Source organism: Rhinatrema bivittatum, unplaced genomic scaffold, assembly GCF_901001135.1.
Source record: "Rhinatrema bivittatum unplaced genomic scaffold, aRhiBiv1.1, whole genome shotgun sequence".
NCBI classification, from domain to species: domain Eukaryota; kingdom Metazoa; phylum Chordata; class Amphibia; order Gymnophiona; family Rhinatrematidae; genus Rhinatrema; species Rhinatrema bivittatum.
The window spans coordinates 213,905-236,202 of record NW_021820695.1 but is presented as its reverse complement, the minus strand read 5'-3'; the positions used below and the strand labels follow the sequence as shown (position 1 = coordinate 236,202).

General features: G+C 50.2%; 1 protein-coding gene across 1 annotated transcript in view; it reads right to left on the bottom strand.

Annotated features, from left to right (window-relative positions):
* The window catches only part of LOC115081960 (zinc finger protein ZFAT-like), a 276,750-nt gene that overhangs the window by 56,116 nt on the left and 198,336 nt on the right, over window positions 1-22,298 (bottom strand). The window contains 1 exon segment of the mRNA XM_029586200.1: window positions 18,664-18,794. Within this exon segment, the coding sequence (XP_029442060.1) occupies window positions 18,664-18,794 (131 nt within the window).

Below are 22,298 nucleotides of genomic sequence, written 5' to 3'. Positions count from 1 at the left end.
CTCCCTTCCCCTACCTGTCCCGCCCCCCAGCCTGAACCCCCACCCCCATACCTTTATCTCACAAGTTACGCCTGCTGGCTGTGTGCCAGCGCGCGATCCCCCTGTGCCGGAGTCCTTGGCCATGCCTCCCAGACTGTCCCACCACGCCCCCGGACCATCTGCCCCGCCCCGTCCGCCCATTTAGAAAAGCCCAGGAACATATGCGCGTCCCGGGGCTTTATGCGCGCCGCAGGGCCTTTTGAAAATAGGCCTGGTGAGCCTTGGTCTTTGAAAATCTGCCCCAGTGTTCGCAATCTATCAGAAAGCAAATCTGGGAGCAGATTGCATGAGAGGTCAGTCTCCAGAGGGTCAATACCAGGGATGTCAAACAGATTCAGCACCACTGGCATGACACTTGCAGGGAGGTGAAGGAGAAAGCTGGAAAAATTGCGGCATCATGAAAACGTACAGGTGGTGGACCTGCTTGTACACCGATATTGACTCCCCTGGAGGAGCTGGTCCTCTCCCCACTGCACCCAGAGGCACTGGATGGAGTGACTGCACCCGACGGCTGTGACTCAGGGCTACTAGAAGATACAATTTTTGAAATGATTACCATGTTTACATTGTTTTTCTCTTTGTCTGTGCTTGGGTGACCAACAAAATGTTGAAATTACTTACCTGATAATCTCCTTTTCCTTAGTGTAGACAGATGGACTCAGAAAGAATGGGTATAGTATGCTCGTGCTAGCAGTTGGAGACGGATTGACGTCAGCACGGGTGTATATATACCCCCACAGGAAGCGTAGCAACTTAGTAATCTTCCTTGCAAAAGCTGTTATGGATGTGTGTACTGACGCTCGGTGAAAAGTGAAACAGGATTCCCCTGACCGATTGATAGTAGCTAGAGACCGCCAGCATTCCCAACCGGAGGACGTTGACACCTGGTAGAGTGTACGCTCTTATGGAAACAGATGACATGGCTTACCTTGCATCGGTGAAACGCATGTACACAGGCAGCTGGGCGGGATGCTGAGTCCATCTGTCTGCACTAAGGAAAAGGAGATTATCAGGTAAGTAATCTCAACATTTCCTGTCGTGTACCCAGATGGACTCAGAATGAATGGGATGTACAAAAGCTTTACTCCCAGCCTGGGCGGGAGGCTGCCTGAGGACCATGTAGTACCGCCCTCACAAATGCTGAGTCCTCCCTGGTCTGGACATCCAGACGGTAGAACCTGGAGAAGGTATGGAGGGAGGACCATGTCGCCGCTTTACAGATTTCTGCAGGCGACAGCATCCTGGATTCCGCCCAGGATGCCGCTTGTGCTCTGGTAGAATGAGCCTTGACCTGTAGAGGCGGAGACTTCCCGGCCTCCACGTAAGCTGCTCTGATAACTTCTTTAATCCAGCGGGCGATGGTGGGCCGAGAGGCCGCTTCCCCTTGTCGTTTCCCGCTGTGCAGGACAAACAGATGGTCTGTCTTTCGGACGTCTTCTGTCATTCCCAGATATCTAGGCAGCAGTCTGCCTATGTCGAGATGGCGTAGCAAACGCCCTTCTTCAGATTTCTTCAAACCTGCCGTGGTAGGCAAGGATATAGTCTGATTAAGGTGAAACTGTGAGACCACTTTAGGTAGAAAGGAGGGAACCGTGCGAAGATGGATAGCCTCTGGAGTGATCCTCAGAAAGGGATCACGGCAGGACAGTGCTTGTAGCTCTGAGACGCGGCATGCGGAACACACCGCCAATAAGAACACCATCTTCAAGGTTAGAGAACGGAGAGACAGGCCCCGAAGGGGTCTGAAGGTGGATCCCGCGAGGAAATCCAAAACAAGGTTGAGGTTCCACGAAGGTACTGGCCACTTCAGTGGCGGACGAATGTGCTTAACCCCTTTCAGGAAGCGAGACATCTGGATGCGTGCAATGGTCTTGCCATCCCTCCTGGGACCGTAGCAAGACAATGCAGCCACCTGCACTTTGATGGAGCTGAGGGAGAGACCCTTCTGAAGCCCATCTTGCAGGAAATCCAGAACAATAGGAATTGTGGTCGCATGTAGATTGGTGCCATGAGTGTCGCACCATGCTTCAAATACTCTCCAGATCCTTACATAGGTGAGGGATGTGGAAAACTTGCGAGCTCGGAGGAGTGTATCTATCACGGGCTCCGAGTAACCTCTTTTCTTCAGTCTAGCCCTCTCAATGGCCAGACCGTAAGAGAGAATTGAGCCGGATCCTCGTGGAGGATGGGACCTTGACGTAGAAGGTCCCGGAGAGGAGGCAGGGGAAGGGGCTCCCCCTGCCAGTAGTCTTCTCATGTCCGCGTACCAGGGTCTTCTTGGCCAGTCTGGTGCCACTAGAAGAACTAGGCCCCGGTGTTTCTGAATCTTGTGGATGATGGCGCCCAGCAGAGGCCACGGAGGAAAGGCGTATAGCAGAGTCCCTGGAGGCCATGGCTGAACCAGGGCATCGATTCCGTGTGAGAACAGGTCGCGCTTGCGGCTGAAGTATCTGGGTACTTGAGCATTGGGCTTGTCCGCCAGTAAATCCATGTCCGGAATCCCCCAGTGATCCACAATCATCTGGAAGGCTGTGGGTGACAGCTGCCACTCTCCTGGATTTAGGCTTTCTCTGCTGAGGAAGTCTGCCGTGGTGTTGTCCTTCCCGGCAATGTGGACGGCGGAGATGTCCTGAAGATTCGCCTCTGCCCAAGCCATCAGCGGGGAGATCTCCAGAGATACCTGTCGGCTTCTGGTTCCGCCCTGACGGTTGATGTATGCCACCGTGGTGGCGTTGTCTGACATCACTCTGACTGCTCTGTTCTTCAGTCTGTGAGCAAAGCGAAGGCATGCCAATCGAACTGCCTGAGCCTCTAGACGGTTGATGTTCCACGCGGACTCTTCTCTGTTCCACCGCCCTTGTGCGGTAAGTCCTTCGCAGTGTGCACCCCAGCCGCTCAGGCTGGCATCTGTGGTGAGCAGAGTCCACGTTGGGGAGGACATCTTCGACCCCCTGCTCATGTGGTTGAACTGCAACCACCACCGTAACTGGGTCCGTACTCTGGCAGGCAGAGGTAGGTGCGTGGAATAGTTCCGTAGACGGGGGCTCCAGCGAGAGAGCAGGGAGTGTAGTAGAGGTCTCATATGGGCCCTTGCCCAAGGTACCGCTTCCAGGGTGGATGCCATGAGACCGAGAACCTGCAGATAATCCCAAGCTATGGGCCGACTGGTACCCATCAAGTACTGGATACGCGTCTGGAGTTTTAACCTTCTCTTGGTAGTGAGACTGACTGTGTCTGCCTGGGTGTCGAACTGTACTCCCAGGTATTCCAGTGACTGGGAAGGCTGAAGGCAACTCTTGCTGAGGTTGATCACCCAGCCCAAGCTTTCCAGAAGGGCGATCACTCTGTCGGTTGTCCGATGGCTCTCCTCTCATGATTTCGCCCTGATCAGCCAATCGTCTAGGTAGGGATGGACCAGAATTCCTTCCCGCCTGAGGGCCGCTGCTACCACGACAACCACCTTGGTGAGGGTCCGCGGTGACGTGGCCAATCCGAAGAGCAGAGCCCGGAATTGGAAGTGGCGACCCAGAACCTTGAAGCGTAGGTAGCGCTGATGATCCTGATGGATCGGGATATGCAGGTAGGCTTCAGACAAGTCTAAAGCCGTGAGGAATTCTCCTGGCTGTACTGCGGTCTTGACGGAGCGCAGAGTTTCCATGCGAAACCTCGGGACCCTTAAGTATCGATTGACTGACTTGAGGTCCAGTACGGGCCGAAAGGTGCCCCCTTTCTTGGGTACCATGAAATAAATGGAATAGTGTCCAGAATTCACTTCCCAGGCAGGTACTGGGATGATAGCGTTCAAGGACAGGAGCCTCGCCAGGGTAGCTTCCAATGCTGCCTTCTTGTGTATGGGACATGAAGATTCCACAAACTTGTCCGGAGGGAGATGATGAAAGTCCAGATAATATCCCTCTCGGATAATGGCGAGGACCCACTGGTCCGACGTGATCTTGACCCATCTGGGGTAGAAGAGGGTTAAACCTGCCGCCTATGGCTCCGTCCCCCAGATGAATCGGCGGATTCTCATTGTGTGGCGCGGCCGGGACCTGAGCCCGGGCTTGCTCCCCTCTTGCGCTGCTTGGTCCGAAAGGACTGATTCCTGGCCTGAGGACGCGGCGCCTGGTAGCGACTCCTGTAAGGAATGAAGCGCTGTGAACTCCTGCCCCTGGAGGGCCTTGGAAAGGCGCGCTGGCTCCTTCTGAACCGATCTTCCGGCAGTCTAGGCACTGGAGAGGCGCCCCATGTACTGGCCAGTTTATCAAGGTCGCTACCAAATAGGAAAGAGCCCTTAAAGGGCAATCTGGTGAGGCGTGTCTTTGAAGGCGCATCAGCTGACCATTTCCGGATCCAGAGCTGCCTCCTGGCGGCTACGGAGGATGAGATCCCCTTGGCTGTTGTCCGGACTAGGTCTGATGCAGCATCCGTGAGGAACGAGAGAGCTGACTCCACGTCTGCTGCTGGAGCGTTGTTCCTGACCTGTGACAAACAGGAACGCATCACCACTGTGCAGCAGGTTGCGATCCGCAAAGATAGAGTTACCACCTCAAAAGTCTGTTTCAGAATGGCGTCCAATCGCCGGTCATGAGGCTCCTTGAGGGCCGCCCCCCCTTCAACTGGAATGGTAGTGCGCTTGACCACAGCGCTAATCAAGGCGTCCACCTGAGGGCACGCCAGCAGCTCTTGGATAGCCGGTGCCAGGGGGTACATTTATTTATTTATTTATTTAACGCTTTTCTATACCGATCTTCATGGTTGGAAGACCATATCAGACCGGTTTACATCGAACAGGGTAATAGTAACAATAGTAACAAAAAACAGTAAAAAATAGTAAATAATAGTAAAGGGTAATAGTAATAGGGTACTAGTAAATAATAGTAAAGTAATAGGTAAAGTAATAGTAAAGTAAATAATAGTAAAGTAATAGTAAAGTAATAGTAATAGTAATAGGGTACTAGTAAATAATAGTAAAGGGTAATAGTAATAGGGTACATGCCTGTCAGGGCCCGACCCCCTTTGAATGAGGCCGCTGGTGCAGCCCATTCTAAATCTATCAGTTGCTGTGCTGCTTGCAGAAATGGAAAATAGCAGGCTGTAGGACGAAGACCTTCCAGCAGGGGGTTCTGCGCAGAGGGTACCGTAGCGCTGGGACCTGTAATATCCAACTCCGCCAGACACAGACACCAGGTCGGAGAGATCCTCCTTAGGGAAGAACCGCCTCATGGTTCTATATGGCTCAATCCCTGGGGGAAGTTCCCTCTCGTCCGGGAATTCGGACTCGTCCGGTGAAACCTGGTCTGACTGATCTGGACTGTCCAGCGGCGGGAGGTCCCGCTCACGATAAGGGCATGAGGGTCCAGGAACAGGATCCGCAGGAGCTGCCACCGCAGCGGCAGCCGCAGCAGCCGCCGCAGTCGCAGCCACCGCAGGAACCGCCGAAACAGCAGGAACAACAGGAACAGCGGGAACCGCAGGGCCTGGACGGGAAGCCGTTTGCATCTGTACAAAGGCATGAATCCCCTTAAAGAGATCCACCCAGGAAATTGAAGCAGCCTCCAATCGCAGGGGTACAAGATCCCCCGGGATTCCCGATTGGTCGAGATTGACCGCTAAATCCGGGGTAGCCCCTGGGGAACTGTCAGCAAATCGTGGCTGAGACTGGTCCTGGCCCGAGGGTACCACGGCCTCCTCACATTGGGCACATAGGGAGTCTGGCTCTTCACTGTGCGTGGCTCTAAGCTGGCATGCAGAGCAGAGGCCGAGGGCTTTAATGTCGGAGGCAGGCGGCGCCCCCGTTAAAGACGCTGAGGCGTTCTGTTCCATTGTGTGGCAGCAATATGCGCTTAGTACAACAGGCGCTTAATAATTTATTTATTTATTTATTTATTTATTTAAAAACTTTTATATACCGGTATTAGTATGCATACATCATACCGGTTTACAATGTAACTTTAAAGGTAGAAATTACAATGAACAGGGAGGGCGAACAAGGAGGAGTATACAAAGAGCAGGAGGTGGAGGAATTAAAGCAATAAATAAAAACTGCAACGGACTATTTACAGGAATATACAAGGCGTAGGCAAGATACTTGCAGAAGTCGGTGTACTTAATCAGGGTAGGCTTGTCGGAAGAGCCATGTTTTAAGTTTTTTTCTGAACTTGGCGTAACATGGCTCTAGCCTGAGAGTGGTAGGGAGGGCGTTCCATTGTTTAGGGCCTGCAATGGATAGTGCACGGTCCCTAGTAGAGGAGAGGTGGGCTTTTTTCAAAGGGGGAATGGAGAGGGTGCCTTTGTTGACAGTGCGAGTGGGTCGTTCAGTGCGTATAGGACGAAAGGGTTCATCCAACCAATTGGAATTGTGCGAGTGGATGGACTTGTGCACTATGGTTAGAATTTTGAAGAGAATTCGGGATGCGATGGGGAGCCAGTGGAGTTCTTTGAGTATTGGGGTAATGTGATCAGCTTTCCTTGAGTTGGTGATGACCCTGGCGATGGCATTCTGGAGCATTTGTAAGGGCTTGGTGGTGGAGGAGGGTAGGCCAAGGAAGAGGGCATTACAGTAGTCCAGCTTTGAGGAAAGGGTGGCTTGGATGACGGTGCGGAAGTCATGATAGTGGAGGAGGGGTCTGAGTTTCTTCAGGATGTGAAGCTTGAAGAAACCTTCTTTGAGGATGGAGTTGATCTGTTTTTTGAGATTGAGTTGTTGATCTATGATAACCCCAAGGTCTCTTACTGTGGGTTGGGGGGTTATGACGTTGAAAGCTGGATCGTTGGAGATCGGTGGTTTGGGAGGGAGGTGAGGAGAGATAAGGAGCAGCTCTGTTTTGGAGGAGTTTAGAGCGAGGTGGATGTTGGTGAGGAAGTCATTGATGTTGGCAAGACATGTGTTCCAGAAGGCAAGGGCATCTGAGAGAGAGTTGTGAATGGGAATGACGATTTGAACGTCATCTGCATAGAGGTAGAATTTGAGGCCGAGGTCTGTGAGGAGCTGACATAGAGGTGTGAGATAAATGTTGAAAAGGGTGGAGGAGAGGGAGGAGCCTTGTGGGACACCTTGAGACAAGGGATAGAGTGTGGAGTTGGCGTTTCCTATCTTGACGGAGAACTTTCTGTTAGATAAGTAGGATTTAAACCATAGTAGGGCTAGGCCTGAGATGCCTATTTCGGATAGCCGGTTGATGAGGAGGTTATGGTTGATGGTATCAAAGGCAGCTGAGATGTCGAGTAGGGCGAGGAGGTAACAGTTGCCTCGGTCCATGCCTATGAGTAAGTGGTCCGTGAGGGAGAGCAGGAGGGTTTCTGTATTGAGGTATTTACGGAAGCCGTATTGGGCTGGATGCAGAATGTTGTTGCTTTCTAAATATTCTGTAAGTTGGATGTTTACAATCTTTTCCATAATTTTGGATAGGAAGGGCAGGTTAGAGATAGGGCGGAAGTTAGCGGGGTCTTTAGGGTCTAGTGTTGGTTTTTTTAGGAGGGGCTTGACAATATGCGGCAGCAATATGCGCTTCATACAACAGGCGCTTAATAATAATATGTGGCAACAATATGCGCTTAGTACAACAGGCGCACAATAATAATATGCGGCAGCAATATGCGCTTCATACAACAGGCGCTTAATAACAATATGCGGCAGCAATATGCGCTTAGGACAACAGGCGCTGAATAATAATAAGCGGCCGCTATATACGCTTAATACAACAGGCGCTTAATAATAATATGCGGCAGCTATATACGCTTAATACAACAGGCGCGTAACAACAATATGCGGCAGCTATATAAGCTTAATACAACAGGCGCTTAATAATAATATGCGGCAGCTATATACGCTTAAGACAACAAGCGCTCAGCCATATGCGGCTAACAATATACGCTCAATGATATGCAATATGCTCTCAGCAATATGCGGTCATGAATACACGCTCAATGGTATGCAATATGCTCTCAGCAATAAGCGGTTAGCAATACATGCTCAATGGTATGCAATATGCTCTCAGCAATAAGCGGTTAGCAATACACGCTCAATGGTATTCAATATGCTCTCAGCAATAAGCGGTTAGCAATACACGCTCAATGGTATTCAATATGCTCTCAGCAATAAGCGGTTAGCAATACACGTTCAATGGTATTCAATATACGCACAATGAGGAATATAATATGCGCTTAGTCATAGACCTGCGCCTATTACGGGCGCTCAATACCTGAACAAGGCCACAAAATGGCGCCCTCCACGGCGTGCCACGCCGCCGATCCTCGGTTCCTCGGAGACCAGAAGTAAAAGACGTACGCCTTACCTGATCCTCGGCGCTTCCCGGCTGGAACCCGGGCGGTCTCCGGCTGCGGGGGGAGAGGGCAAGTACCTTCATCACCGCGTTTGAGGATATGCACCCGCTGCCTCGTCCACGCCGGGACCGAGGCGCCTCGTATGCCTCACCCGAACTTCGCCCGGGGGCTGCGTCCCTGCCGCGATTCGGCTACCGGACCGAGGACTTAAACCTCTGGGGGATCACGGAAATCACCCCGGGAAACTCTACTGGAGGAGGGACCTTAGGGTATCACCGCAGGAGTGCAGGGCTCGATGGTGCTGTAGAAGTTTTAGCGAAAAGAAAGTAGAAAGTAGAAAAATAGAAAGTAGATTTGGAAAACACACTCAGCGAGCGTGCAGGCTCTCCAAACTTTGGAGACGGAAATTACTGTTGCTACGCTTCCTTTTGGGGTATATATACACCCGTGTTGACGTCAGATCCATCTCCAACTGCTAGCACGAGCATACTATACCCATTCGTTCTGAGTCCATCTGGCTACACGACAGGAAACTGCTGTTTTATCCATTCCTGCAGCTGCAGTGGCATACAACGGGAGCACAAACAATATGGATGAGGGTGTGGAAGGAAATTCACTCTCCTTCCACGCCTGAATTCATGTTCCCCTGACATAACAGATGAGAACCTCCCACTGAGACCGAACTGGTCGAGGAGACACAGCCTGATGGACTTTGGACACTGACCCTGCAGGAGGACACTCCTCAAACACAGCCAGTGGAGACTAAAGGGGCTCCAGTAGAGCAGCAAGTGGAAGAAGTTGGCATGCCCATTATCTGCCTGGATGAGCTTGCCAACAACATGGTGACCAACCTGATTGAACGGCAGCAAGGTCACAACACTGCTGTTGTGGAGGGATGGACTGGAGTCCAATAGGGCCTCCAGCAGATGCAGCAGGCGAATGCCGAATTCCAGAACATCACCGCACTGGTGGGAAGACTGGTTATGGCCGAGGAGGCCTTAAGTGAAGTCTTCACATCGTCGAGCCCCAGGGACAGTTAAATATATTTTTGTTTTCGCAATAAAATTGTTCCGTGTTTTTTAAAGGCTGCAATGTCTCATTTTTCCAGTGTTTTCAAGTTGTCTATATTTTACCTTTCTATGCTTTATTCGACTATGATTAAGCGTTTCCCCAAATGTGGGAAGCCTGCTAATAACACAGGAGATAATGGCACAACCTCAGATTTGCTTCCCTTTTCTCACCTCTTCCCCCAACCCCTAGACATTGCCCCCTAGACACTCCTACCCCTTGCCTAGTATCGTCATCTACCTTCCCATTTCCCACCTGACTGTGGCATTACGCTTGTCATCATCCTCTCCCTCTCTCCCCACTCTATCAAATTTTTGCCCTTGTACGTTACAGGGACAGCACTGGAGGCCTGTGCTGGTCATAATACTGGAGAGCCAACAGGACAAGATCAAATGTTTAAATCTTAATAATTATTGATATAAAAAATAAAACTATTTTCAATGTATATAGAAATGTACTGAGGGGGGGGGGGGGGGTAAGGATAGGGGACAGGGGTTGTTTAGGCGACGAGGAGGAGCGTCACTTGTGAGGCAGCAGGGGCCCACTTGTCCGGGGCAGGACCAGTGATCCAGCTCCTACTTTGGTCGACAGAAACTCGATCATCCACTGCTGGCCTTGTACTAGCTCTGCCAAATTGGCCCCCACATACACCAGGAGTCCTTGCACTGTGTCCATCCTGCGGTCCAGCCGACCGAGCAGTGTGAGCACAGCATCCAGGCATGCCTCGATTGAAGAAGGCCTTCCTTCCTCACCAGGCACATCCTCAGATGCTGCCTCTTGCTCCTACCGATCGTGGGCTGCAGATAGAGCATCAATGGAGGGCTCCTCATCGTCGGGGAGGGAAATGGGGGGGGGGGGGGGGGTGGTGGTGGTGATGGGAACCGAAAACCGGGGCGTGCACATCCAAACGGTAGTGCCGAGCAAAAGTATGCAAAGATGTCCAAATGGTGGCCCTGCAAATCTCCTGCGGAGAGACAGATTGACTCTCCGCCCAAGAGGTAGCCTGAGAGTCTAGAGAATGGGCCTTCAGGCCCTCCGGAACCGGACGACCTTGACAAAGATATGCCGAAGATATGGCTTCTTTCAACCACCGCGCAATCGTGGTCTAAGAAGCCTGCTTACTGCGATTGGGGCCACTGCAAAGGACGAAGAGGTGGTCCGACACACGAAAGTCATTGGTAACCTGGAGATAGCGAAGCAAGATTTGTTTGACATCTAGCCGACGGAGGTCACCACCAGCCGTACTCTCAATCTGTTCCGGAGAAAACGCGGGGAGTTCTACCGACTGGTTGACATGGAAAGCGGAGACAACCTTAGGCAAGAAAGAAGAAACAGTCTTGAGAGAGACCCCAGAATCAGAAAAACGCAAGAAGGGCTCCCGACAGGTCAATGCCTGGAGCTCAGAAATCCGGTGAGTGGAAGAGATAGAGACCAGAAAGACAGTTTTGAGTGTGAGATCCTTGAGCATAGCGTGGCGAAGAGGTTCAAACGGAGCCGCACAGAGAGCACGAAGGACCAAGTTGAGACTCCATGACGGGCACGTAGCATGAGAGGGGGGGCGGAGGTGTCTAACGCTCCTCAGAAACCGAATCACGTCCGGATGAGCTGCTAGGGAATGACCGTCCACCCGATCCAGGAGAGAGCCGAGCGCAGAGACTTGAACGCGCAGAGAACTAAATGAGAGGCCCTTGGAGAGACCCCTTTGAAGAAAAGAGAGAACCAAAGGGATCGAGGCGGAGGTCGCAGGAATACCCGACTCCGCACACACAGACTCAAAAACTTTCCAGATGCGCACATAGGCCAGGGAAGTCGACTGCTTTCGGGCTCGCAGCAGGGTGGAGATGACTTCCTCCTTATACCCCTTACGCCTCAGACGACGCCGTTCAAAAGCCAGGCCACTAGACAGAAGCGATCAGCCTGGTCAAAAAATACAGGCCCCTGACGGAGGAGACTAGGTAGATGCCCGAGGCGCAGGGGTCCGTCCACCGCCAGATTGATGAGATCCGCGAACCACGGTCTTCGCGGCCACTCGGGCACGACTAGAATCACTGGTCCCCGGTGGAGTTCGATTCGTCTGAGAACTTTCCCCACCAGGGGCCACGGGGGAACAAGTACAGAAGAACGTTCGCTGGCCAAGGCAGAGCCAGAGCATCCACGCCCTCCGAGCCGTACTCCCTCCAGCGGCTGAAGAACAGATTGGCCTTGGCATTGTGAGAGTCGCCATGAGGTCTAGGTGGGGGGGACCCCACCTGTCCACTATCAGAGCCATGGCTGTGTCCGAGAGCTCCCACTCCCCCGGATAGAGCGACTGACGGCTGAGGAAGTCTGCTTGAACATTTGCCTTGCCCGTGATGTGGGAGGCCGCAAGGCACTGTAGATGCTGCTCTGCCCAAGAGAAGAAACGGCTGGCTTCTAAGGCCACCAGGGGACTGCGAGTGCCCCCTTGGAGATTGATGTAAGCCACTGTGGTGGAGTTGTTGGACAAGACTCTTACCGCCTTGCCGCGGAGCAGGGGGAGTAAATCCTGAAGAGCCAGGCATACCGCCAGGGTTTCCAGGTGATTGATGGGCCAGCGAGACTGAGTCGGCGACCAGGTACTCTGGATGGACTGAGAGAGACAAACCGCACCCCAGCCCGACAGATTGGCGTCTGTGATCACTATTGTCCACTGTGGAGCTTGAAGAGGCATCCCTTATAGTAGATTTATTTATTTATTTATTTATTTATTTATTTAGCATTTTTTATATACCGAGGTAGATAGTCAGTATGATGTAGATACTATGATGTAGATGAGGAAGAGACAGCCACCACTGTGTCGTCTACAGTAGAGTCCAAGAACGGGAGGACTATGTGATACTGCTCAGACACTGGCTGCCAACGGGATAGCAAAGTTTCTGAAACGGATGCATATGAGCCAAGGCCCAGGGAACGAGGTCGATGGTGGAAGCCATAGATCCCAAAACCTGCAGATAGTCCCAGGCCGTCGGGGAAGATAGCGCAATCAGATTCTGGATCTGCTCGATCAGTTGAGGGTGCGCGCTCGCGGTAGGAAGACCTTGCCTACCCGAGTGTCGAAGTGGGCTCCCAGGAACTCCAACTCCTGGGAGGGCTGAAGGTTGCTCTTGGAGAAGTTCACTATCCACCCAAGGGAGGCGAGGAGAGACAATACGCGATCCACCGCCTGTTGACAGGAAGCCGCTGACTTGGCCCTGATGAGCCAGTCGTCCAGATAGAGGTGGACAAGGATTCCCTCCCAGCGCAGCGCCGCTGCTACCACCACCATGACCTTTGTGAAGGTGCGGGGCATGGTCACAAGGCCGAAGGGAAGCGCCCGAAACTGGAAGTCCTGATTGAGGATGTGGAAGCAAAGATACTTCTGGTAGTTCCGGTGAATGGGAATATGGAAGTACGCCTCTGCAAGATCGAGGGAAGCGAGGAACTCTCCGGGACGGACTGCCGCAATGACCGCATGTAGGGTTTCCATGCGGAAATGAGGGATCTTGAGGGCCAGATTGACCCTCTTGAGGTCTAGTATTGGGCGGAAGGAGCCGTCCTTTTTGGGTACGGTGAAGTAAATAGAATACTGGCCGGCGCCAAGCTCCCTCTCCGGGATGGGACCACCGCGCCCAGATCCAGGAGTTTGGAGAGAGTTTGAATCACTGCGTCCCTCTTGGACCGACCGCACGGCGAGAAAAGAATAAGATCCGGAAGGTCGCGAACAATCTCGAAGGCGTACCCATCTTTGATAATGTCGAGGACCCATTGATCCGATGTGATTTTGACCCATTCCTCAAAAAACAGGGAGAGGCGGCCGCCGAGGCGAGGGACCGAGGAATGAGTCAGCTGAAATTCATTGCGTGGCAGGCTTAGGGGTGGCGCTCGCGGGCTGGCCCTCACGAAAAGGCCACCTTCCACGAAAGGACTGCGACCAGGACTGCGTACGAGAAGAACCCCTGGAGGAACCTCCCCGCCCAGGCGGAGCGTAATGACGCTGACCCCTGAAGCGAGAACGAGAGGGCGCGAAAGACCGGGCAGGTTTAGGACGGTCCTCTGGTAGTTTATGGACCTTGTTGTCAGCCAAGGAGTCCATAAGCTTCTCGAGGTCCTCTCCAAAAAGCATCTTACCTTTGAAGGGCAGAGTGCCCAACCGAGCCTTGGACGACTGATCAGCCGACCAATTGCGCAGCCAGAGGAGCCTCCGAGCAGACACCGCCGAAACCATCGCCTTCGCCTGAAAACGGACCAGATCGTAAAGGGCGTCTGACACGTAAGCGATGACGGCCTCCAGACGCTCAGCCTGCTCTGCCTCTGCCGGCGGAAGTTCCTGGGCGCAGAGTAACTGTTGGACCCACCTGAGGCCTGCCCGCATCATGAGGCTGCTACAGCAAGACGCCCAGACCCCGAGGGCCAAGACTTCGAAGATGCGTTTCAGGTGAGCCTCTAATTTGCGATCCTGCCCATCCTTTAGAGCCGTGGAACCCTCCACCGGAATCGTGGTGTGCTTGGTAACCGCTGAGACATAAGAATCCACAGCGGGATATTTCAGCAGCTCTAAACCTTCCTCCGGGAGGGGATACAGCTTATCCATGGCACGCCCCACCCGGAGAGCACCCTCAGGGGCCTCCCATTCCCATAGGATCAGGAGCTTAAGCATGGGGTGGAAGGGAAAGGCGGAGGCCGGAGCCCTGAGCCCCCCCAGGACCGGATTCATATCCTTGGGCAGAGAGTCCATCAGATTATCCACAGTGGGGACCCTCCAAGTCCAACTCCTGCAGGACGAAGGGAATGAGGGGCTCCAATTCCTCCTTATTGCATACACGGAGGGCTCTGGGATCATCCCCCTCTAAAGGGGGGGCATCCTTCGGATCCGGGGACACGGTGGGGTCCGGGAGTCTGGGACCCATCGGGGGAAGGAAGGGGGGGCGCCCCCAGGACCACCTGCACCTGAACCGACCCCTGGGGCTCCTCAGCAGGGCCGGGAGTCAATGGCACAGATTGAGGGATTTTTGGCAGAGGGGGGGGGGGGGGTCAGGGGGGGGGGCGTTCGTCCTCCTCCTGTAAGCTAGCTAAATAAGATTTGTGCATGAGGAGAACGAATTCTGCAGAAAAAGGGACCCTGGATTTCCAGGGGGGGGGGGGGGGGGGGAAGCGAGGGGGGGTCAGGACCCCCTCCTGGGGACCCGCAGGGTAAATCAAAAAAATCCGGCCCCCCAGCCCCAGGGAGGTCCGAAATCGGGGCCAATGAAAAATCCAAAATGGCCGCCGTTCCCGGGATCTGCCGACCCGGGAAAGGCCTAGCCACGCCGGGGGAAGAGGATCCCCGGGTTAAATTTGCTTGTCCTGCCGAGGAGGGACCTTCCCCACCCAGCAAGCAAGCAGAGCAGAGGCCCTGCCGCTAAAAACGTGGAGAGGGCAGCCCACAAGAAAGGCAGGCTGCCTGCCGGGGCATAGCAAGCCGCGGCTGAAGAAAAAAAAGCAGAAAAAAAGGTTTGAGTGACAGCCTGCAGTGCTGGAATGAAGCAGGGGGGAACCTGCTGACTCCTGCCTGTCTGGCTGCCGGTTCAAGGCCTGGTAGGACCAGAAAAATTAAAAAATGCTGGTCTACTGCTGCAAATAAGTTAGGGGTAGGGGAATACCGGTAACTTATTTAAAGTTTGAAACTTTTTTTTTTTTTTTTATTGAGCGCAGCAGCGGGTTCAAAAAACCCTCTCGGCAGCCAGATTGGGGGGAGACGAGACCCCGAGAGACTCGGTCCCCACACCTAGAAGCGTACACGGACTCAGGCTATGCAGCGCAAAATGGGCAAAGCCCCCCTGAGCCCGGCAAGAGCTGGGAGACGGATCCATCTCCCTCGCAGAAAAAAGAAAAAATCACTAAAAAATAAAACAAAGTCTTATAACTAATTTTTTTTTTTTTAAAAAGGAGAAACTACAATGAATACTTGCTTGAGCCTAGGAAAGAAAAAAGGAGAGGCTGACTAGCCTACAGCAGAGAACCGAAGGGGACCTGCTACACCTGCTTGGAGACAGACGAATACTGAAGGGTTACAGGATAGGCTCTGCCCTCATATAGGGTATCCTTTCAGTTTTAGTCTGTCTCCATCTGCTGGAAAGGAGGCTCAACCCACTGTCTGGACTGATCTGGGTACGTACAGGGAAATACCTATTTATACTAAAATAAACCAAACACTTTAAATAAACCACTACCTTCACTTTAAATAAATGCTATTGTTAAATACCTTATTTAACCAGTATGGTCTTTAACCTTCTATGAAATGCCAAAAAGTTCTTCAACTTGCATTTTCAATCCAAATGGTCTTGGACACCGCCATCTGTACTTGCTCTAATCCTGCCGCCATCTTTAAATGGTTCATCTTCACCAATCAAAAATAATTCTCCCTCCCCTAACACCAATTCCACCACTCACATCAAATATTTTCAAGCCCCTTGCAGACTACAGATTCCAATGAAGTGACCATAATATTGAACCAACCCACCCTCAATAAAATGCCTCCCACTCCATCTCTTTGTTTAATCCAAAAGGTTCTGAAGTGTTCCACATGTAAATTAATTTTTGTTCCTTCTGCTGTAGTAGCCAAGAACCATCCCCCTGGCAATTACTCTGAATCTGCTGAACAAACACTTAACATCCTCAATTTGATGTTTACAAGCTCTCCAGTGTTCAACCAAGAGTGCCCCTTCTTTTCCAGTCCTTAAATTGCTCATGTTCAAAGGTTCTCTGTCGCACTTCCTGTTTAGTTTGCCCAATATAAACCAAATTACACATACTAACTATAGCATAAACAACCCTACCCGATTGACAAGTGTATCGGCCTTTAATAATAAACGGATATTTGAATTGTGCATGATTAAATACATTAATGGTCAACACATCATCATTCACTGAGCACCCAGAGGACTGAATTGCCCCATGTCACCATCAATGTTACTTCCAACCCCTCCCCCCCAACCCACGATAATAAACTTCTCAAATTTCTCCCTTTTTTTTATAGCAAATATAGGATTTTCACTAAACCTGGGTAAGGACCTTAAAACTGGCCATTGTTTTAGAACAATCCTTTTAATGTGAGATGACCTGGATGAATAGGGGATGCAACATATCACTCTATTAATCTGAGAACAAACAGCAGTCAACAGCAGATTATCTCTATTGGCATATCCCCCCCCCCCCCCCTATATGCCCGGTTTACACATTTCCTCGGGTGTCCTCGTGAAATGACTTTCTATATAAGGTGTTTCGCTTTAATCCTGTATTCCCCAATGGACAAATTCTACAATATCTTAAAAACTGCCCAATTAGTATACTTTCTTTTAATCTCTGAGGATGAAAACTTTCAAAGTGTAGGATTGAATTTCTATCAGTGGGTTTAGTCTATACCGAACTAACTATTTTACTCCCTACCCTATATATACCGTCATGTCTAAAAAGGCCAACTGACTGTCAAGGCACTGAACTGTGAACTCCAAATTGGAATCAACAGAATTGATCCATTCCTTAAACTGCATCAATTGTTCACAACTTCCCGACCAAATCCCAACCCCTTTCCCTCCTCAGTGGCTCATCTCCAGCACACTGTGCCCCCTCTCCCCAGCACATCCTGACCCTCCTGCCACCTGATCCCAGCACTTCCTTCTGCACTGCCCAGTGTGGCCCCAACACATTCCCAATCCTCCTAATCCAAAACCCAGCACACTTCCGACCCCTCAGACTGGATCAACACACTCCAATCCCCTTCCCCAGCCCAGCCCCGGACCACACTGCCCTTCCTTTACAAAAACACTGAATATCCCAGCCCTCGTCAAATACCCAAGGAAATTAAAGTGCCCTGCCCACCAAACCCAACACTGTAAAAGCCCCCAAGAAAGCTCCATCAACCTCTTCCCACCTCAACGCTTACCAAACTATGGGTCTCTGGGGCTTCCAAAGGCAGGCATCATCCTCCATCATTTCTGCCCCCGTCCTTCGACTTAGGAAAATGGCCACTGGACAACCTGAGGGTCAGTGCCATTATGTTATCGCTGGGGGCTCCTGAGGTGCTTACGTGAAGAGGGTTCGTTGTGGTGGGAAGCCTGGAACTACACTTTTTTTTTTTTTTTTTTTTTTTTTTTTTTTAATTATTCCATTTTGTAATCTGGTGGTTATGGCTGGTGGGGAGCACATGTGCACTCCACTAACTTGTGGTCAGACAAAACATTTGATTACGCATATTATATACAGATAACAACCCTTTTTCTCCTGCAAGGTTATGCCACCCATAATGACCTTTGACCTGACGATGTAGCTGAAAAATGCTGCAATTCCATGCATGTGCTCTGGTTATCAAGAGATTATGGCCATGGTTCTTATTTTACCATGAATGGGATAAATTATTTTAAAAAATGCAGAATTTCCAGTATCTGATGCGAAAATGTGACATTCTTGGCATAACGTAAAACTATTGGCTGCGATGGTAGATCAAGGCTGAGGGGAGAGGGAGGGGGTGGCAGCAGCTATTGCATCATCAGATCAAGACTAAGGAGGCAGCGGTGGGAGCAGGGAGGGAAGGGGGGACGCCAACAGCAGCAGCAGCAGATCGCGCTTAGGAGGTAGGGAGGGGGCAGCACAGTGGACCGGGGCCCAGGAGGAAGAAGGTAGTGTTTGTGTGTTGCCAAGTCACAAAAAACGTAAAATGACAAAAATAAATAAATAAATCTCCAGTGAAAAATGCCCTTTGACAAAACTGCTAGGAAAGAAATGGAATAAAATGAGGTTCCTGCATAAAGGTTTTGCAATGAAAGAGCGCTGAAAATAAAAAATATTATACAGTTTACTTAGGTGATACATGAAGAAAATGTTATTGAGAATTAAACTTTTTTTTTTTTTTTTTTTTTTTTTTTTTTTAACACAAACCCCCCCCCCCCAAACCGCACAAAATCTACGCGGCCATGGAGGTCGAGACATTTTGGCAGAGATTGAGTTAAAAGTCATGAAAGCATAATTTGCTGGCATTTTCAGTTCAAAGCCATGAAACCTCTGGCTGCACTGAAGAAGATCCAAGTTAACTATCATCATGCACAGGCAGAACAAATACATTAGTACGCAAATCAGTAATCCTCCTTTTGGGGAAATTCCCAGGATGAGTCCGTCCCCCCCCTTGATTCTGCCTCCAAATTAAGCCCTGTGATTAGAAAACGTACGGTTAGCCTCGTTGGGAGAAGATGCCACAAGCAGCAGAAATGAAATTCATATTTCCTAGGGGAGCAACGTCCTCACCTGTTCCACCACCGTCACAGTCCCGGGTGTCATGGCAACCATGGAGGCAACGGCAGCAGCATCGTGGGTCTCGGCTCCCAACTCGATGATTTGCTGAAGGATGTTTACCGCTGTGGGGTCAAGCCGTTCACCTTAGCAGAGAGGTAACAAATTACTAGTTAGCTAGCATTACTTTGCAAGGCTACAGAGTATTTAAGATCTGAACACACAACTTTCTTGGAGTTCCGTGCACACATTGGTTCACGACTCCCTGCAAAACTTTCCCTTACTCCCTTTTTATCTAACTATTATTAAAAGTTATCATGCGCGGGGCTCCAGTATTTCACATTCATCCACACAAATTCCCATAACAGAATAAGCACCGCAGTAACCGTCTGAACAAGAAAGTTCCTGCAATAGATAATTCCAAAGCTGAACCTTGAAAGAAAATGCGCCTTAAGAGCATTATAAAGCATACAGAAATGTGAAATTTGTAGGTGCTGATAATCCCAGTCTTCATTTAAAGCTGCACAAGGCAACATTTTTTAAAATCTTTTTATCCTCGGCAGCTTCCTTTTACTCTTTCCAACCTAGAGCCAGACGTAATAAATTCAATTCAGCAGAGCGCAGCTTTGCCCCGCAGATACACGCATTTTTGTTTAGAGTAGCAAGGAGTTTGCACACAAAAATGTGGGAATAAAACTGTGTTTATTGCTTAGTGTCCTCAGATGGAAATCCCATGCTAATGACAGCATTAACTATTACCCCCCCCCCCCCCCCCCAATGCAGGAAAGGTGCGCCAGCTTCACTTGTATTTTCATAGCGCTGGAAATTGTACCCCTGGTCAGAGATGGAGTAAAGTTTCCACTGCTAGTGTAATGAGCAGGAGGAGGACTTCTGGTGCCAAGACCTGAAGTCAGGATTCATGCATGCAAAGCATGCTTTCTGCGCATAAATATGATTTATGTGCACAAAAGATATTTTCTGTGCTGAAGGCAATTTTGTGCGCATGCATATTTTATGCGGACAAAACAAGTATAAATCATGTTTTGTGCACATGAAAGTCCTTCGTGCACAAATCCTGTGCCGAGACTCTTCACGCCACTAAAATTAAAATGTGCAATCAGTTTGTGCTGAGTAAACATTTTAACTTGGGTTTGCACACAAGCTTCTTTGTTTGCGCACATTTTGAACATCTGATGCAATAGCATACCGTTTCTCTAATGCATCAGGGATGCATTTATTTTATGTCTGCGTTAAGAAACCATGTACTGAATTTCAGCACAGTTTTAATGCAGGGCTTATTATATCAGCCCATGTTGATAGGAACCTCCATATGCAGCTAACCTGGATTTGCCCTCCATTATTTGTTTTATCTTTTTTCTCTTAAACCCTCCGAGCCTCTGCCCAGTCTGATCTGGTGATCCTTGCTGGCTAAAGGACTAGAGGGTCATCTCCTTCGAGGTGCACCTTCAGTGCCAGGCCAGAGTGTACCGTGCGTGCTATGTCCTAGTCCTAGAACGATGATCTGAACACAGATTCCCCATGTCGTATATCAAAGCACTGCAAGTTGTCAAAAGGCCGGCCCTGTTCTCAGTGTTTATTCCCCTCCCATCTATTCCAGTCATATAGCAAGTCCTCTGGACAAAATGCTCAGACTGTATCCCCCTAGAACCCAGGAGAAGCGTGTTATTAGCTACTAGAGGTGTGAATCGTGTGATCGATCATCTTAACGATCGATTTTGGCTGGGGGGGAGGGAAATCTTATCGTCGGGTTTTTTTGTTTTAAAAAATCGTTAAAAATCGTAAATTGGGGGAGGGCGGGAAAACCGGCACACCAAAAAAACCCTAAAACCCACCCCGAACCTTTAAAAGAAATCCCCCACCCTCCCGAACCCCCCCAAAATGTTTTAAATTACCTGGGGTCCATTGGGGGTTCCCGACGCGATCTCCCTCTCTCTCTCTCTGGCCACGGCTGTGTTGAGAAATGGCGCCGGTGGCCCTTTGCCCTTATCATGTGACAGGGCAAAGGTAGCACCGGCGCCATTTTGTTTCCTGGCTCCCGACATCACGCCTGCTGGAGATCGCCCCCGGACCCCTGCTGTACCCCCAGGGACTTTTGGCCAGCTTGGGGGGGGGCCTCCTGACCCCCACAAGACTTGCCAAAAGTCCAGCGGGGGTCCGGAGGCGATCTCCAGCAGGCGTGACGTCGGGAGCCAGGAAACAAAATGGCGCCGGTGCTACCTTTGCCCGTATGACATAATGAGGGCAAAGGTAGCGCCGGTGCCATTTTGAAGATTGGCAATACGGCCCGCGTGCAGGAGGTCACTCCCGGACCCCCGCTGGACTTTTGGCAAGTCTTGTGGGGGTCAGGAGGCCCCCCCCAAGCTGGCCAAAAGTCCCTGGGGGTCCAGCGGGGGTCCGGGGGCGATCTCCAGCAGGCGTGACGTCGGGAGCCAGGAAACAAAATGTCGCCGGCGCTACCTTTGCCCTGTCACATAATAAGGGCAAAGGGCCACCGGCGCCATTTCTCAATGCAGCCGTGGCCAGAGAGAGAGGGAGATCGCGTCGGGAACCCCCAATGGACCCCAGGTAATTTAAAACATTTTGGGGGGGGGGTTCGGGGTGGGTTTTAGGGTTTTTTTGGTGTGCCGGTTTTCTCGCGCCCTATTTAACGATACAATACAAATGCCCCTGACGATAAATCGGGGGCATTTGTATTATATCGGTACTCTAACGATTTTGGACGATTTTAAAATTATCTGACGATAATTTTAATCGTTCAAAAACGATTCACATCCCTATTAGCTACCCAACAGGTATTGTGCAGTAGCCGAGTTCCTATAGCATGCCCAGTCCTAATTTGCCTGAGGAGCATAAATTGGGTTCATGAATTAAATCTGAGTCTGCTAGGCCGATAAGGCAGAGTTCTTGGATCATACTTTCTTTCAAGTCATTTTAATTTAATTGCAATAATGTATTATTGTATAAATTCCTGGCTCATATATGTTTTTGATTGATTTTAATTGTTAAGTGTGTTCATATTTTAATGTTTATATATTTGTTTCTAGTTGCCCCTGAGGCAGCTCTACAAAAAAGAGCGAAACTCGGCGCGAGTCGGGCATATTTCAATAAAGGGCTTTTTTTCATCATCCAATTCTCGTTCTCTTCATTGCTACACAGCTTTGCTCCTTCTCCATCTGCTGGTAGAGAATCATAACCCACTGATTCTAGACCTGTCTGAATGCTAAGAAATTGGGTACATTTTAATAACTGATGCAAAACAGAATCTGTTTGGAATGCAAACACAAAAAACAGAGACCACTATAATTTTCAAAAGTGATAGCTGAAAAAGTATGAAGAAAGGGCCAGATGTAAAACAGGAGTAAAAAAATGTGCAGTGTATTTCAACTCACATTTTCTTAATGTGCTTGCTATAAAAAAATTTCACTCCTGATGCAGTAAGCTGATAGTATGCAAATGCACTGGGAGCTTAATAAAGCATGTAAACCTAAAAATGTGCCCAAAAAATGAACAGCATGCATAAATCATGTTTAATGTACACAAACCATGGTCTATGCTTAGAAAGAGTGATTTATGTGCACAGAACAACATTTAGAAGCAGAAAACATGGTTTCTGCATACACACTGTTTTG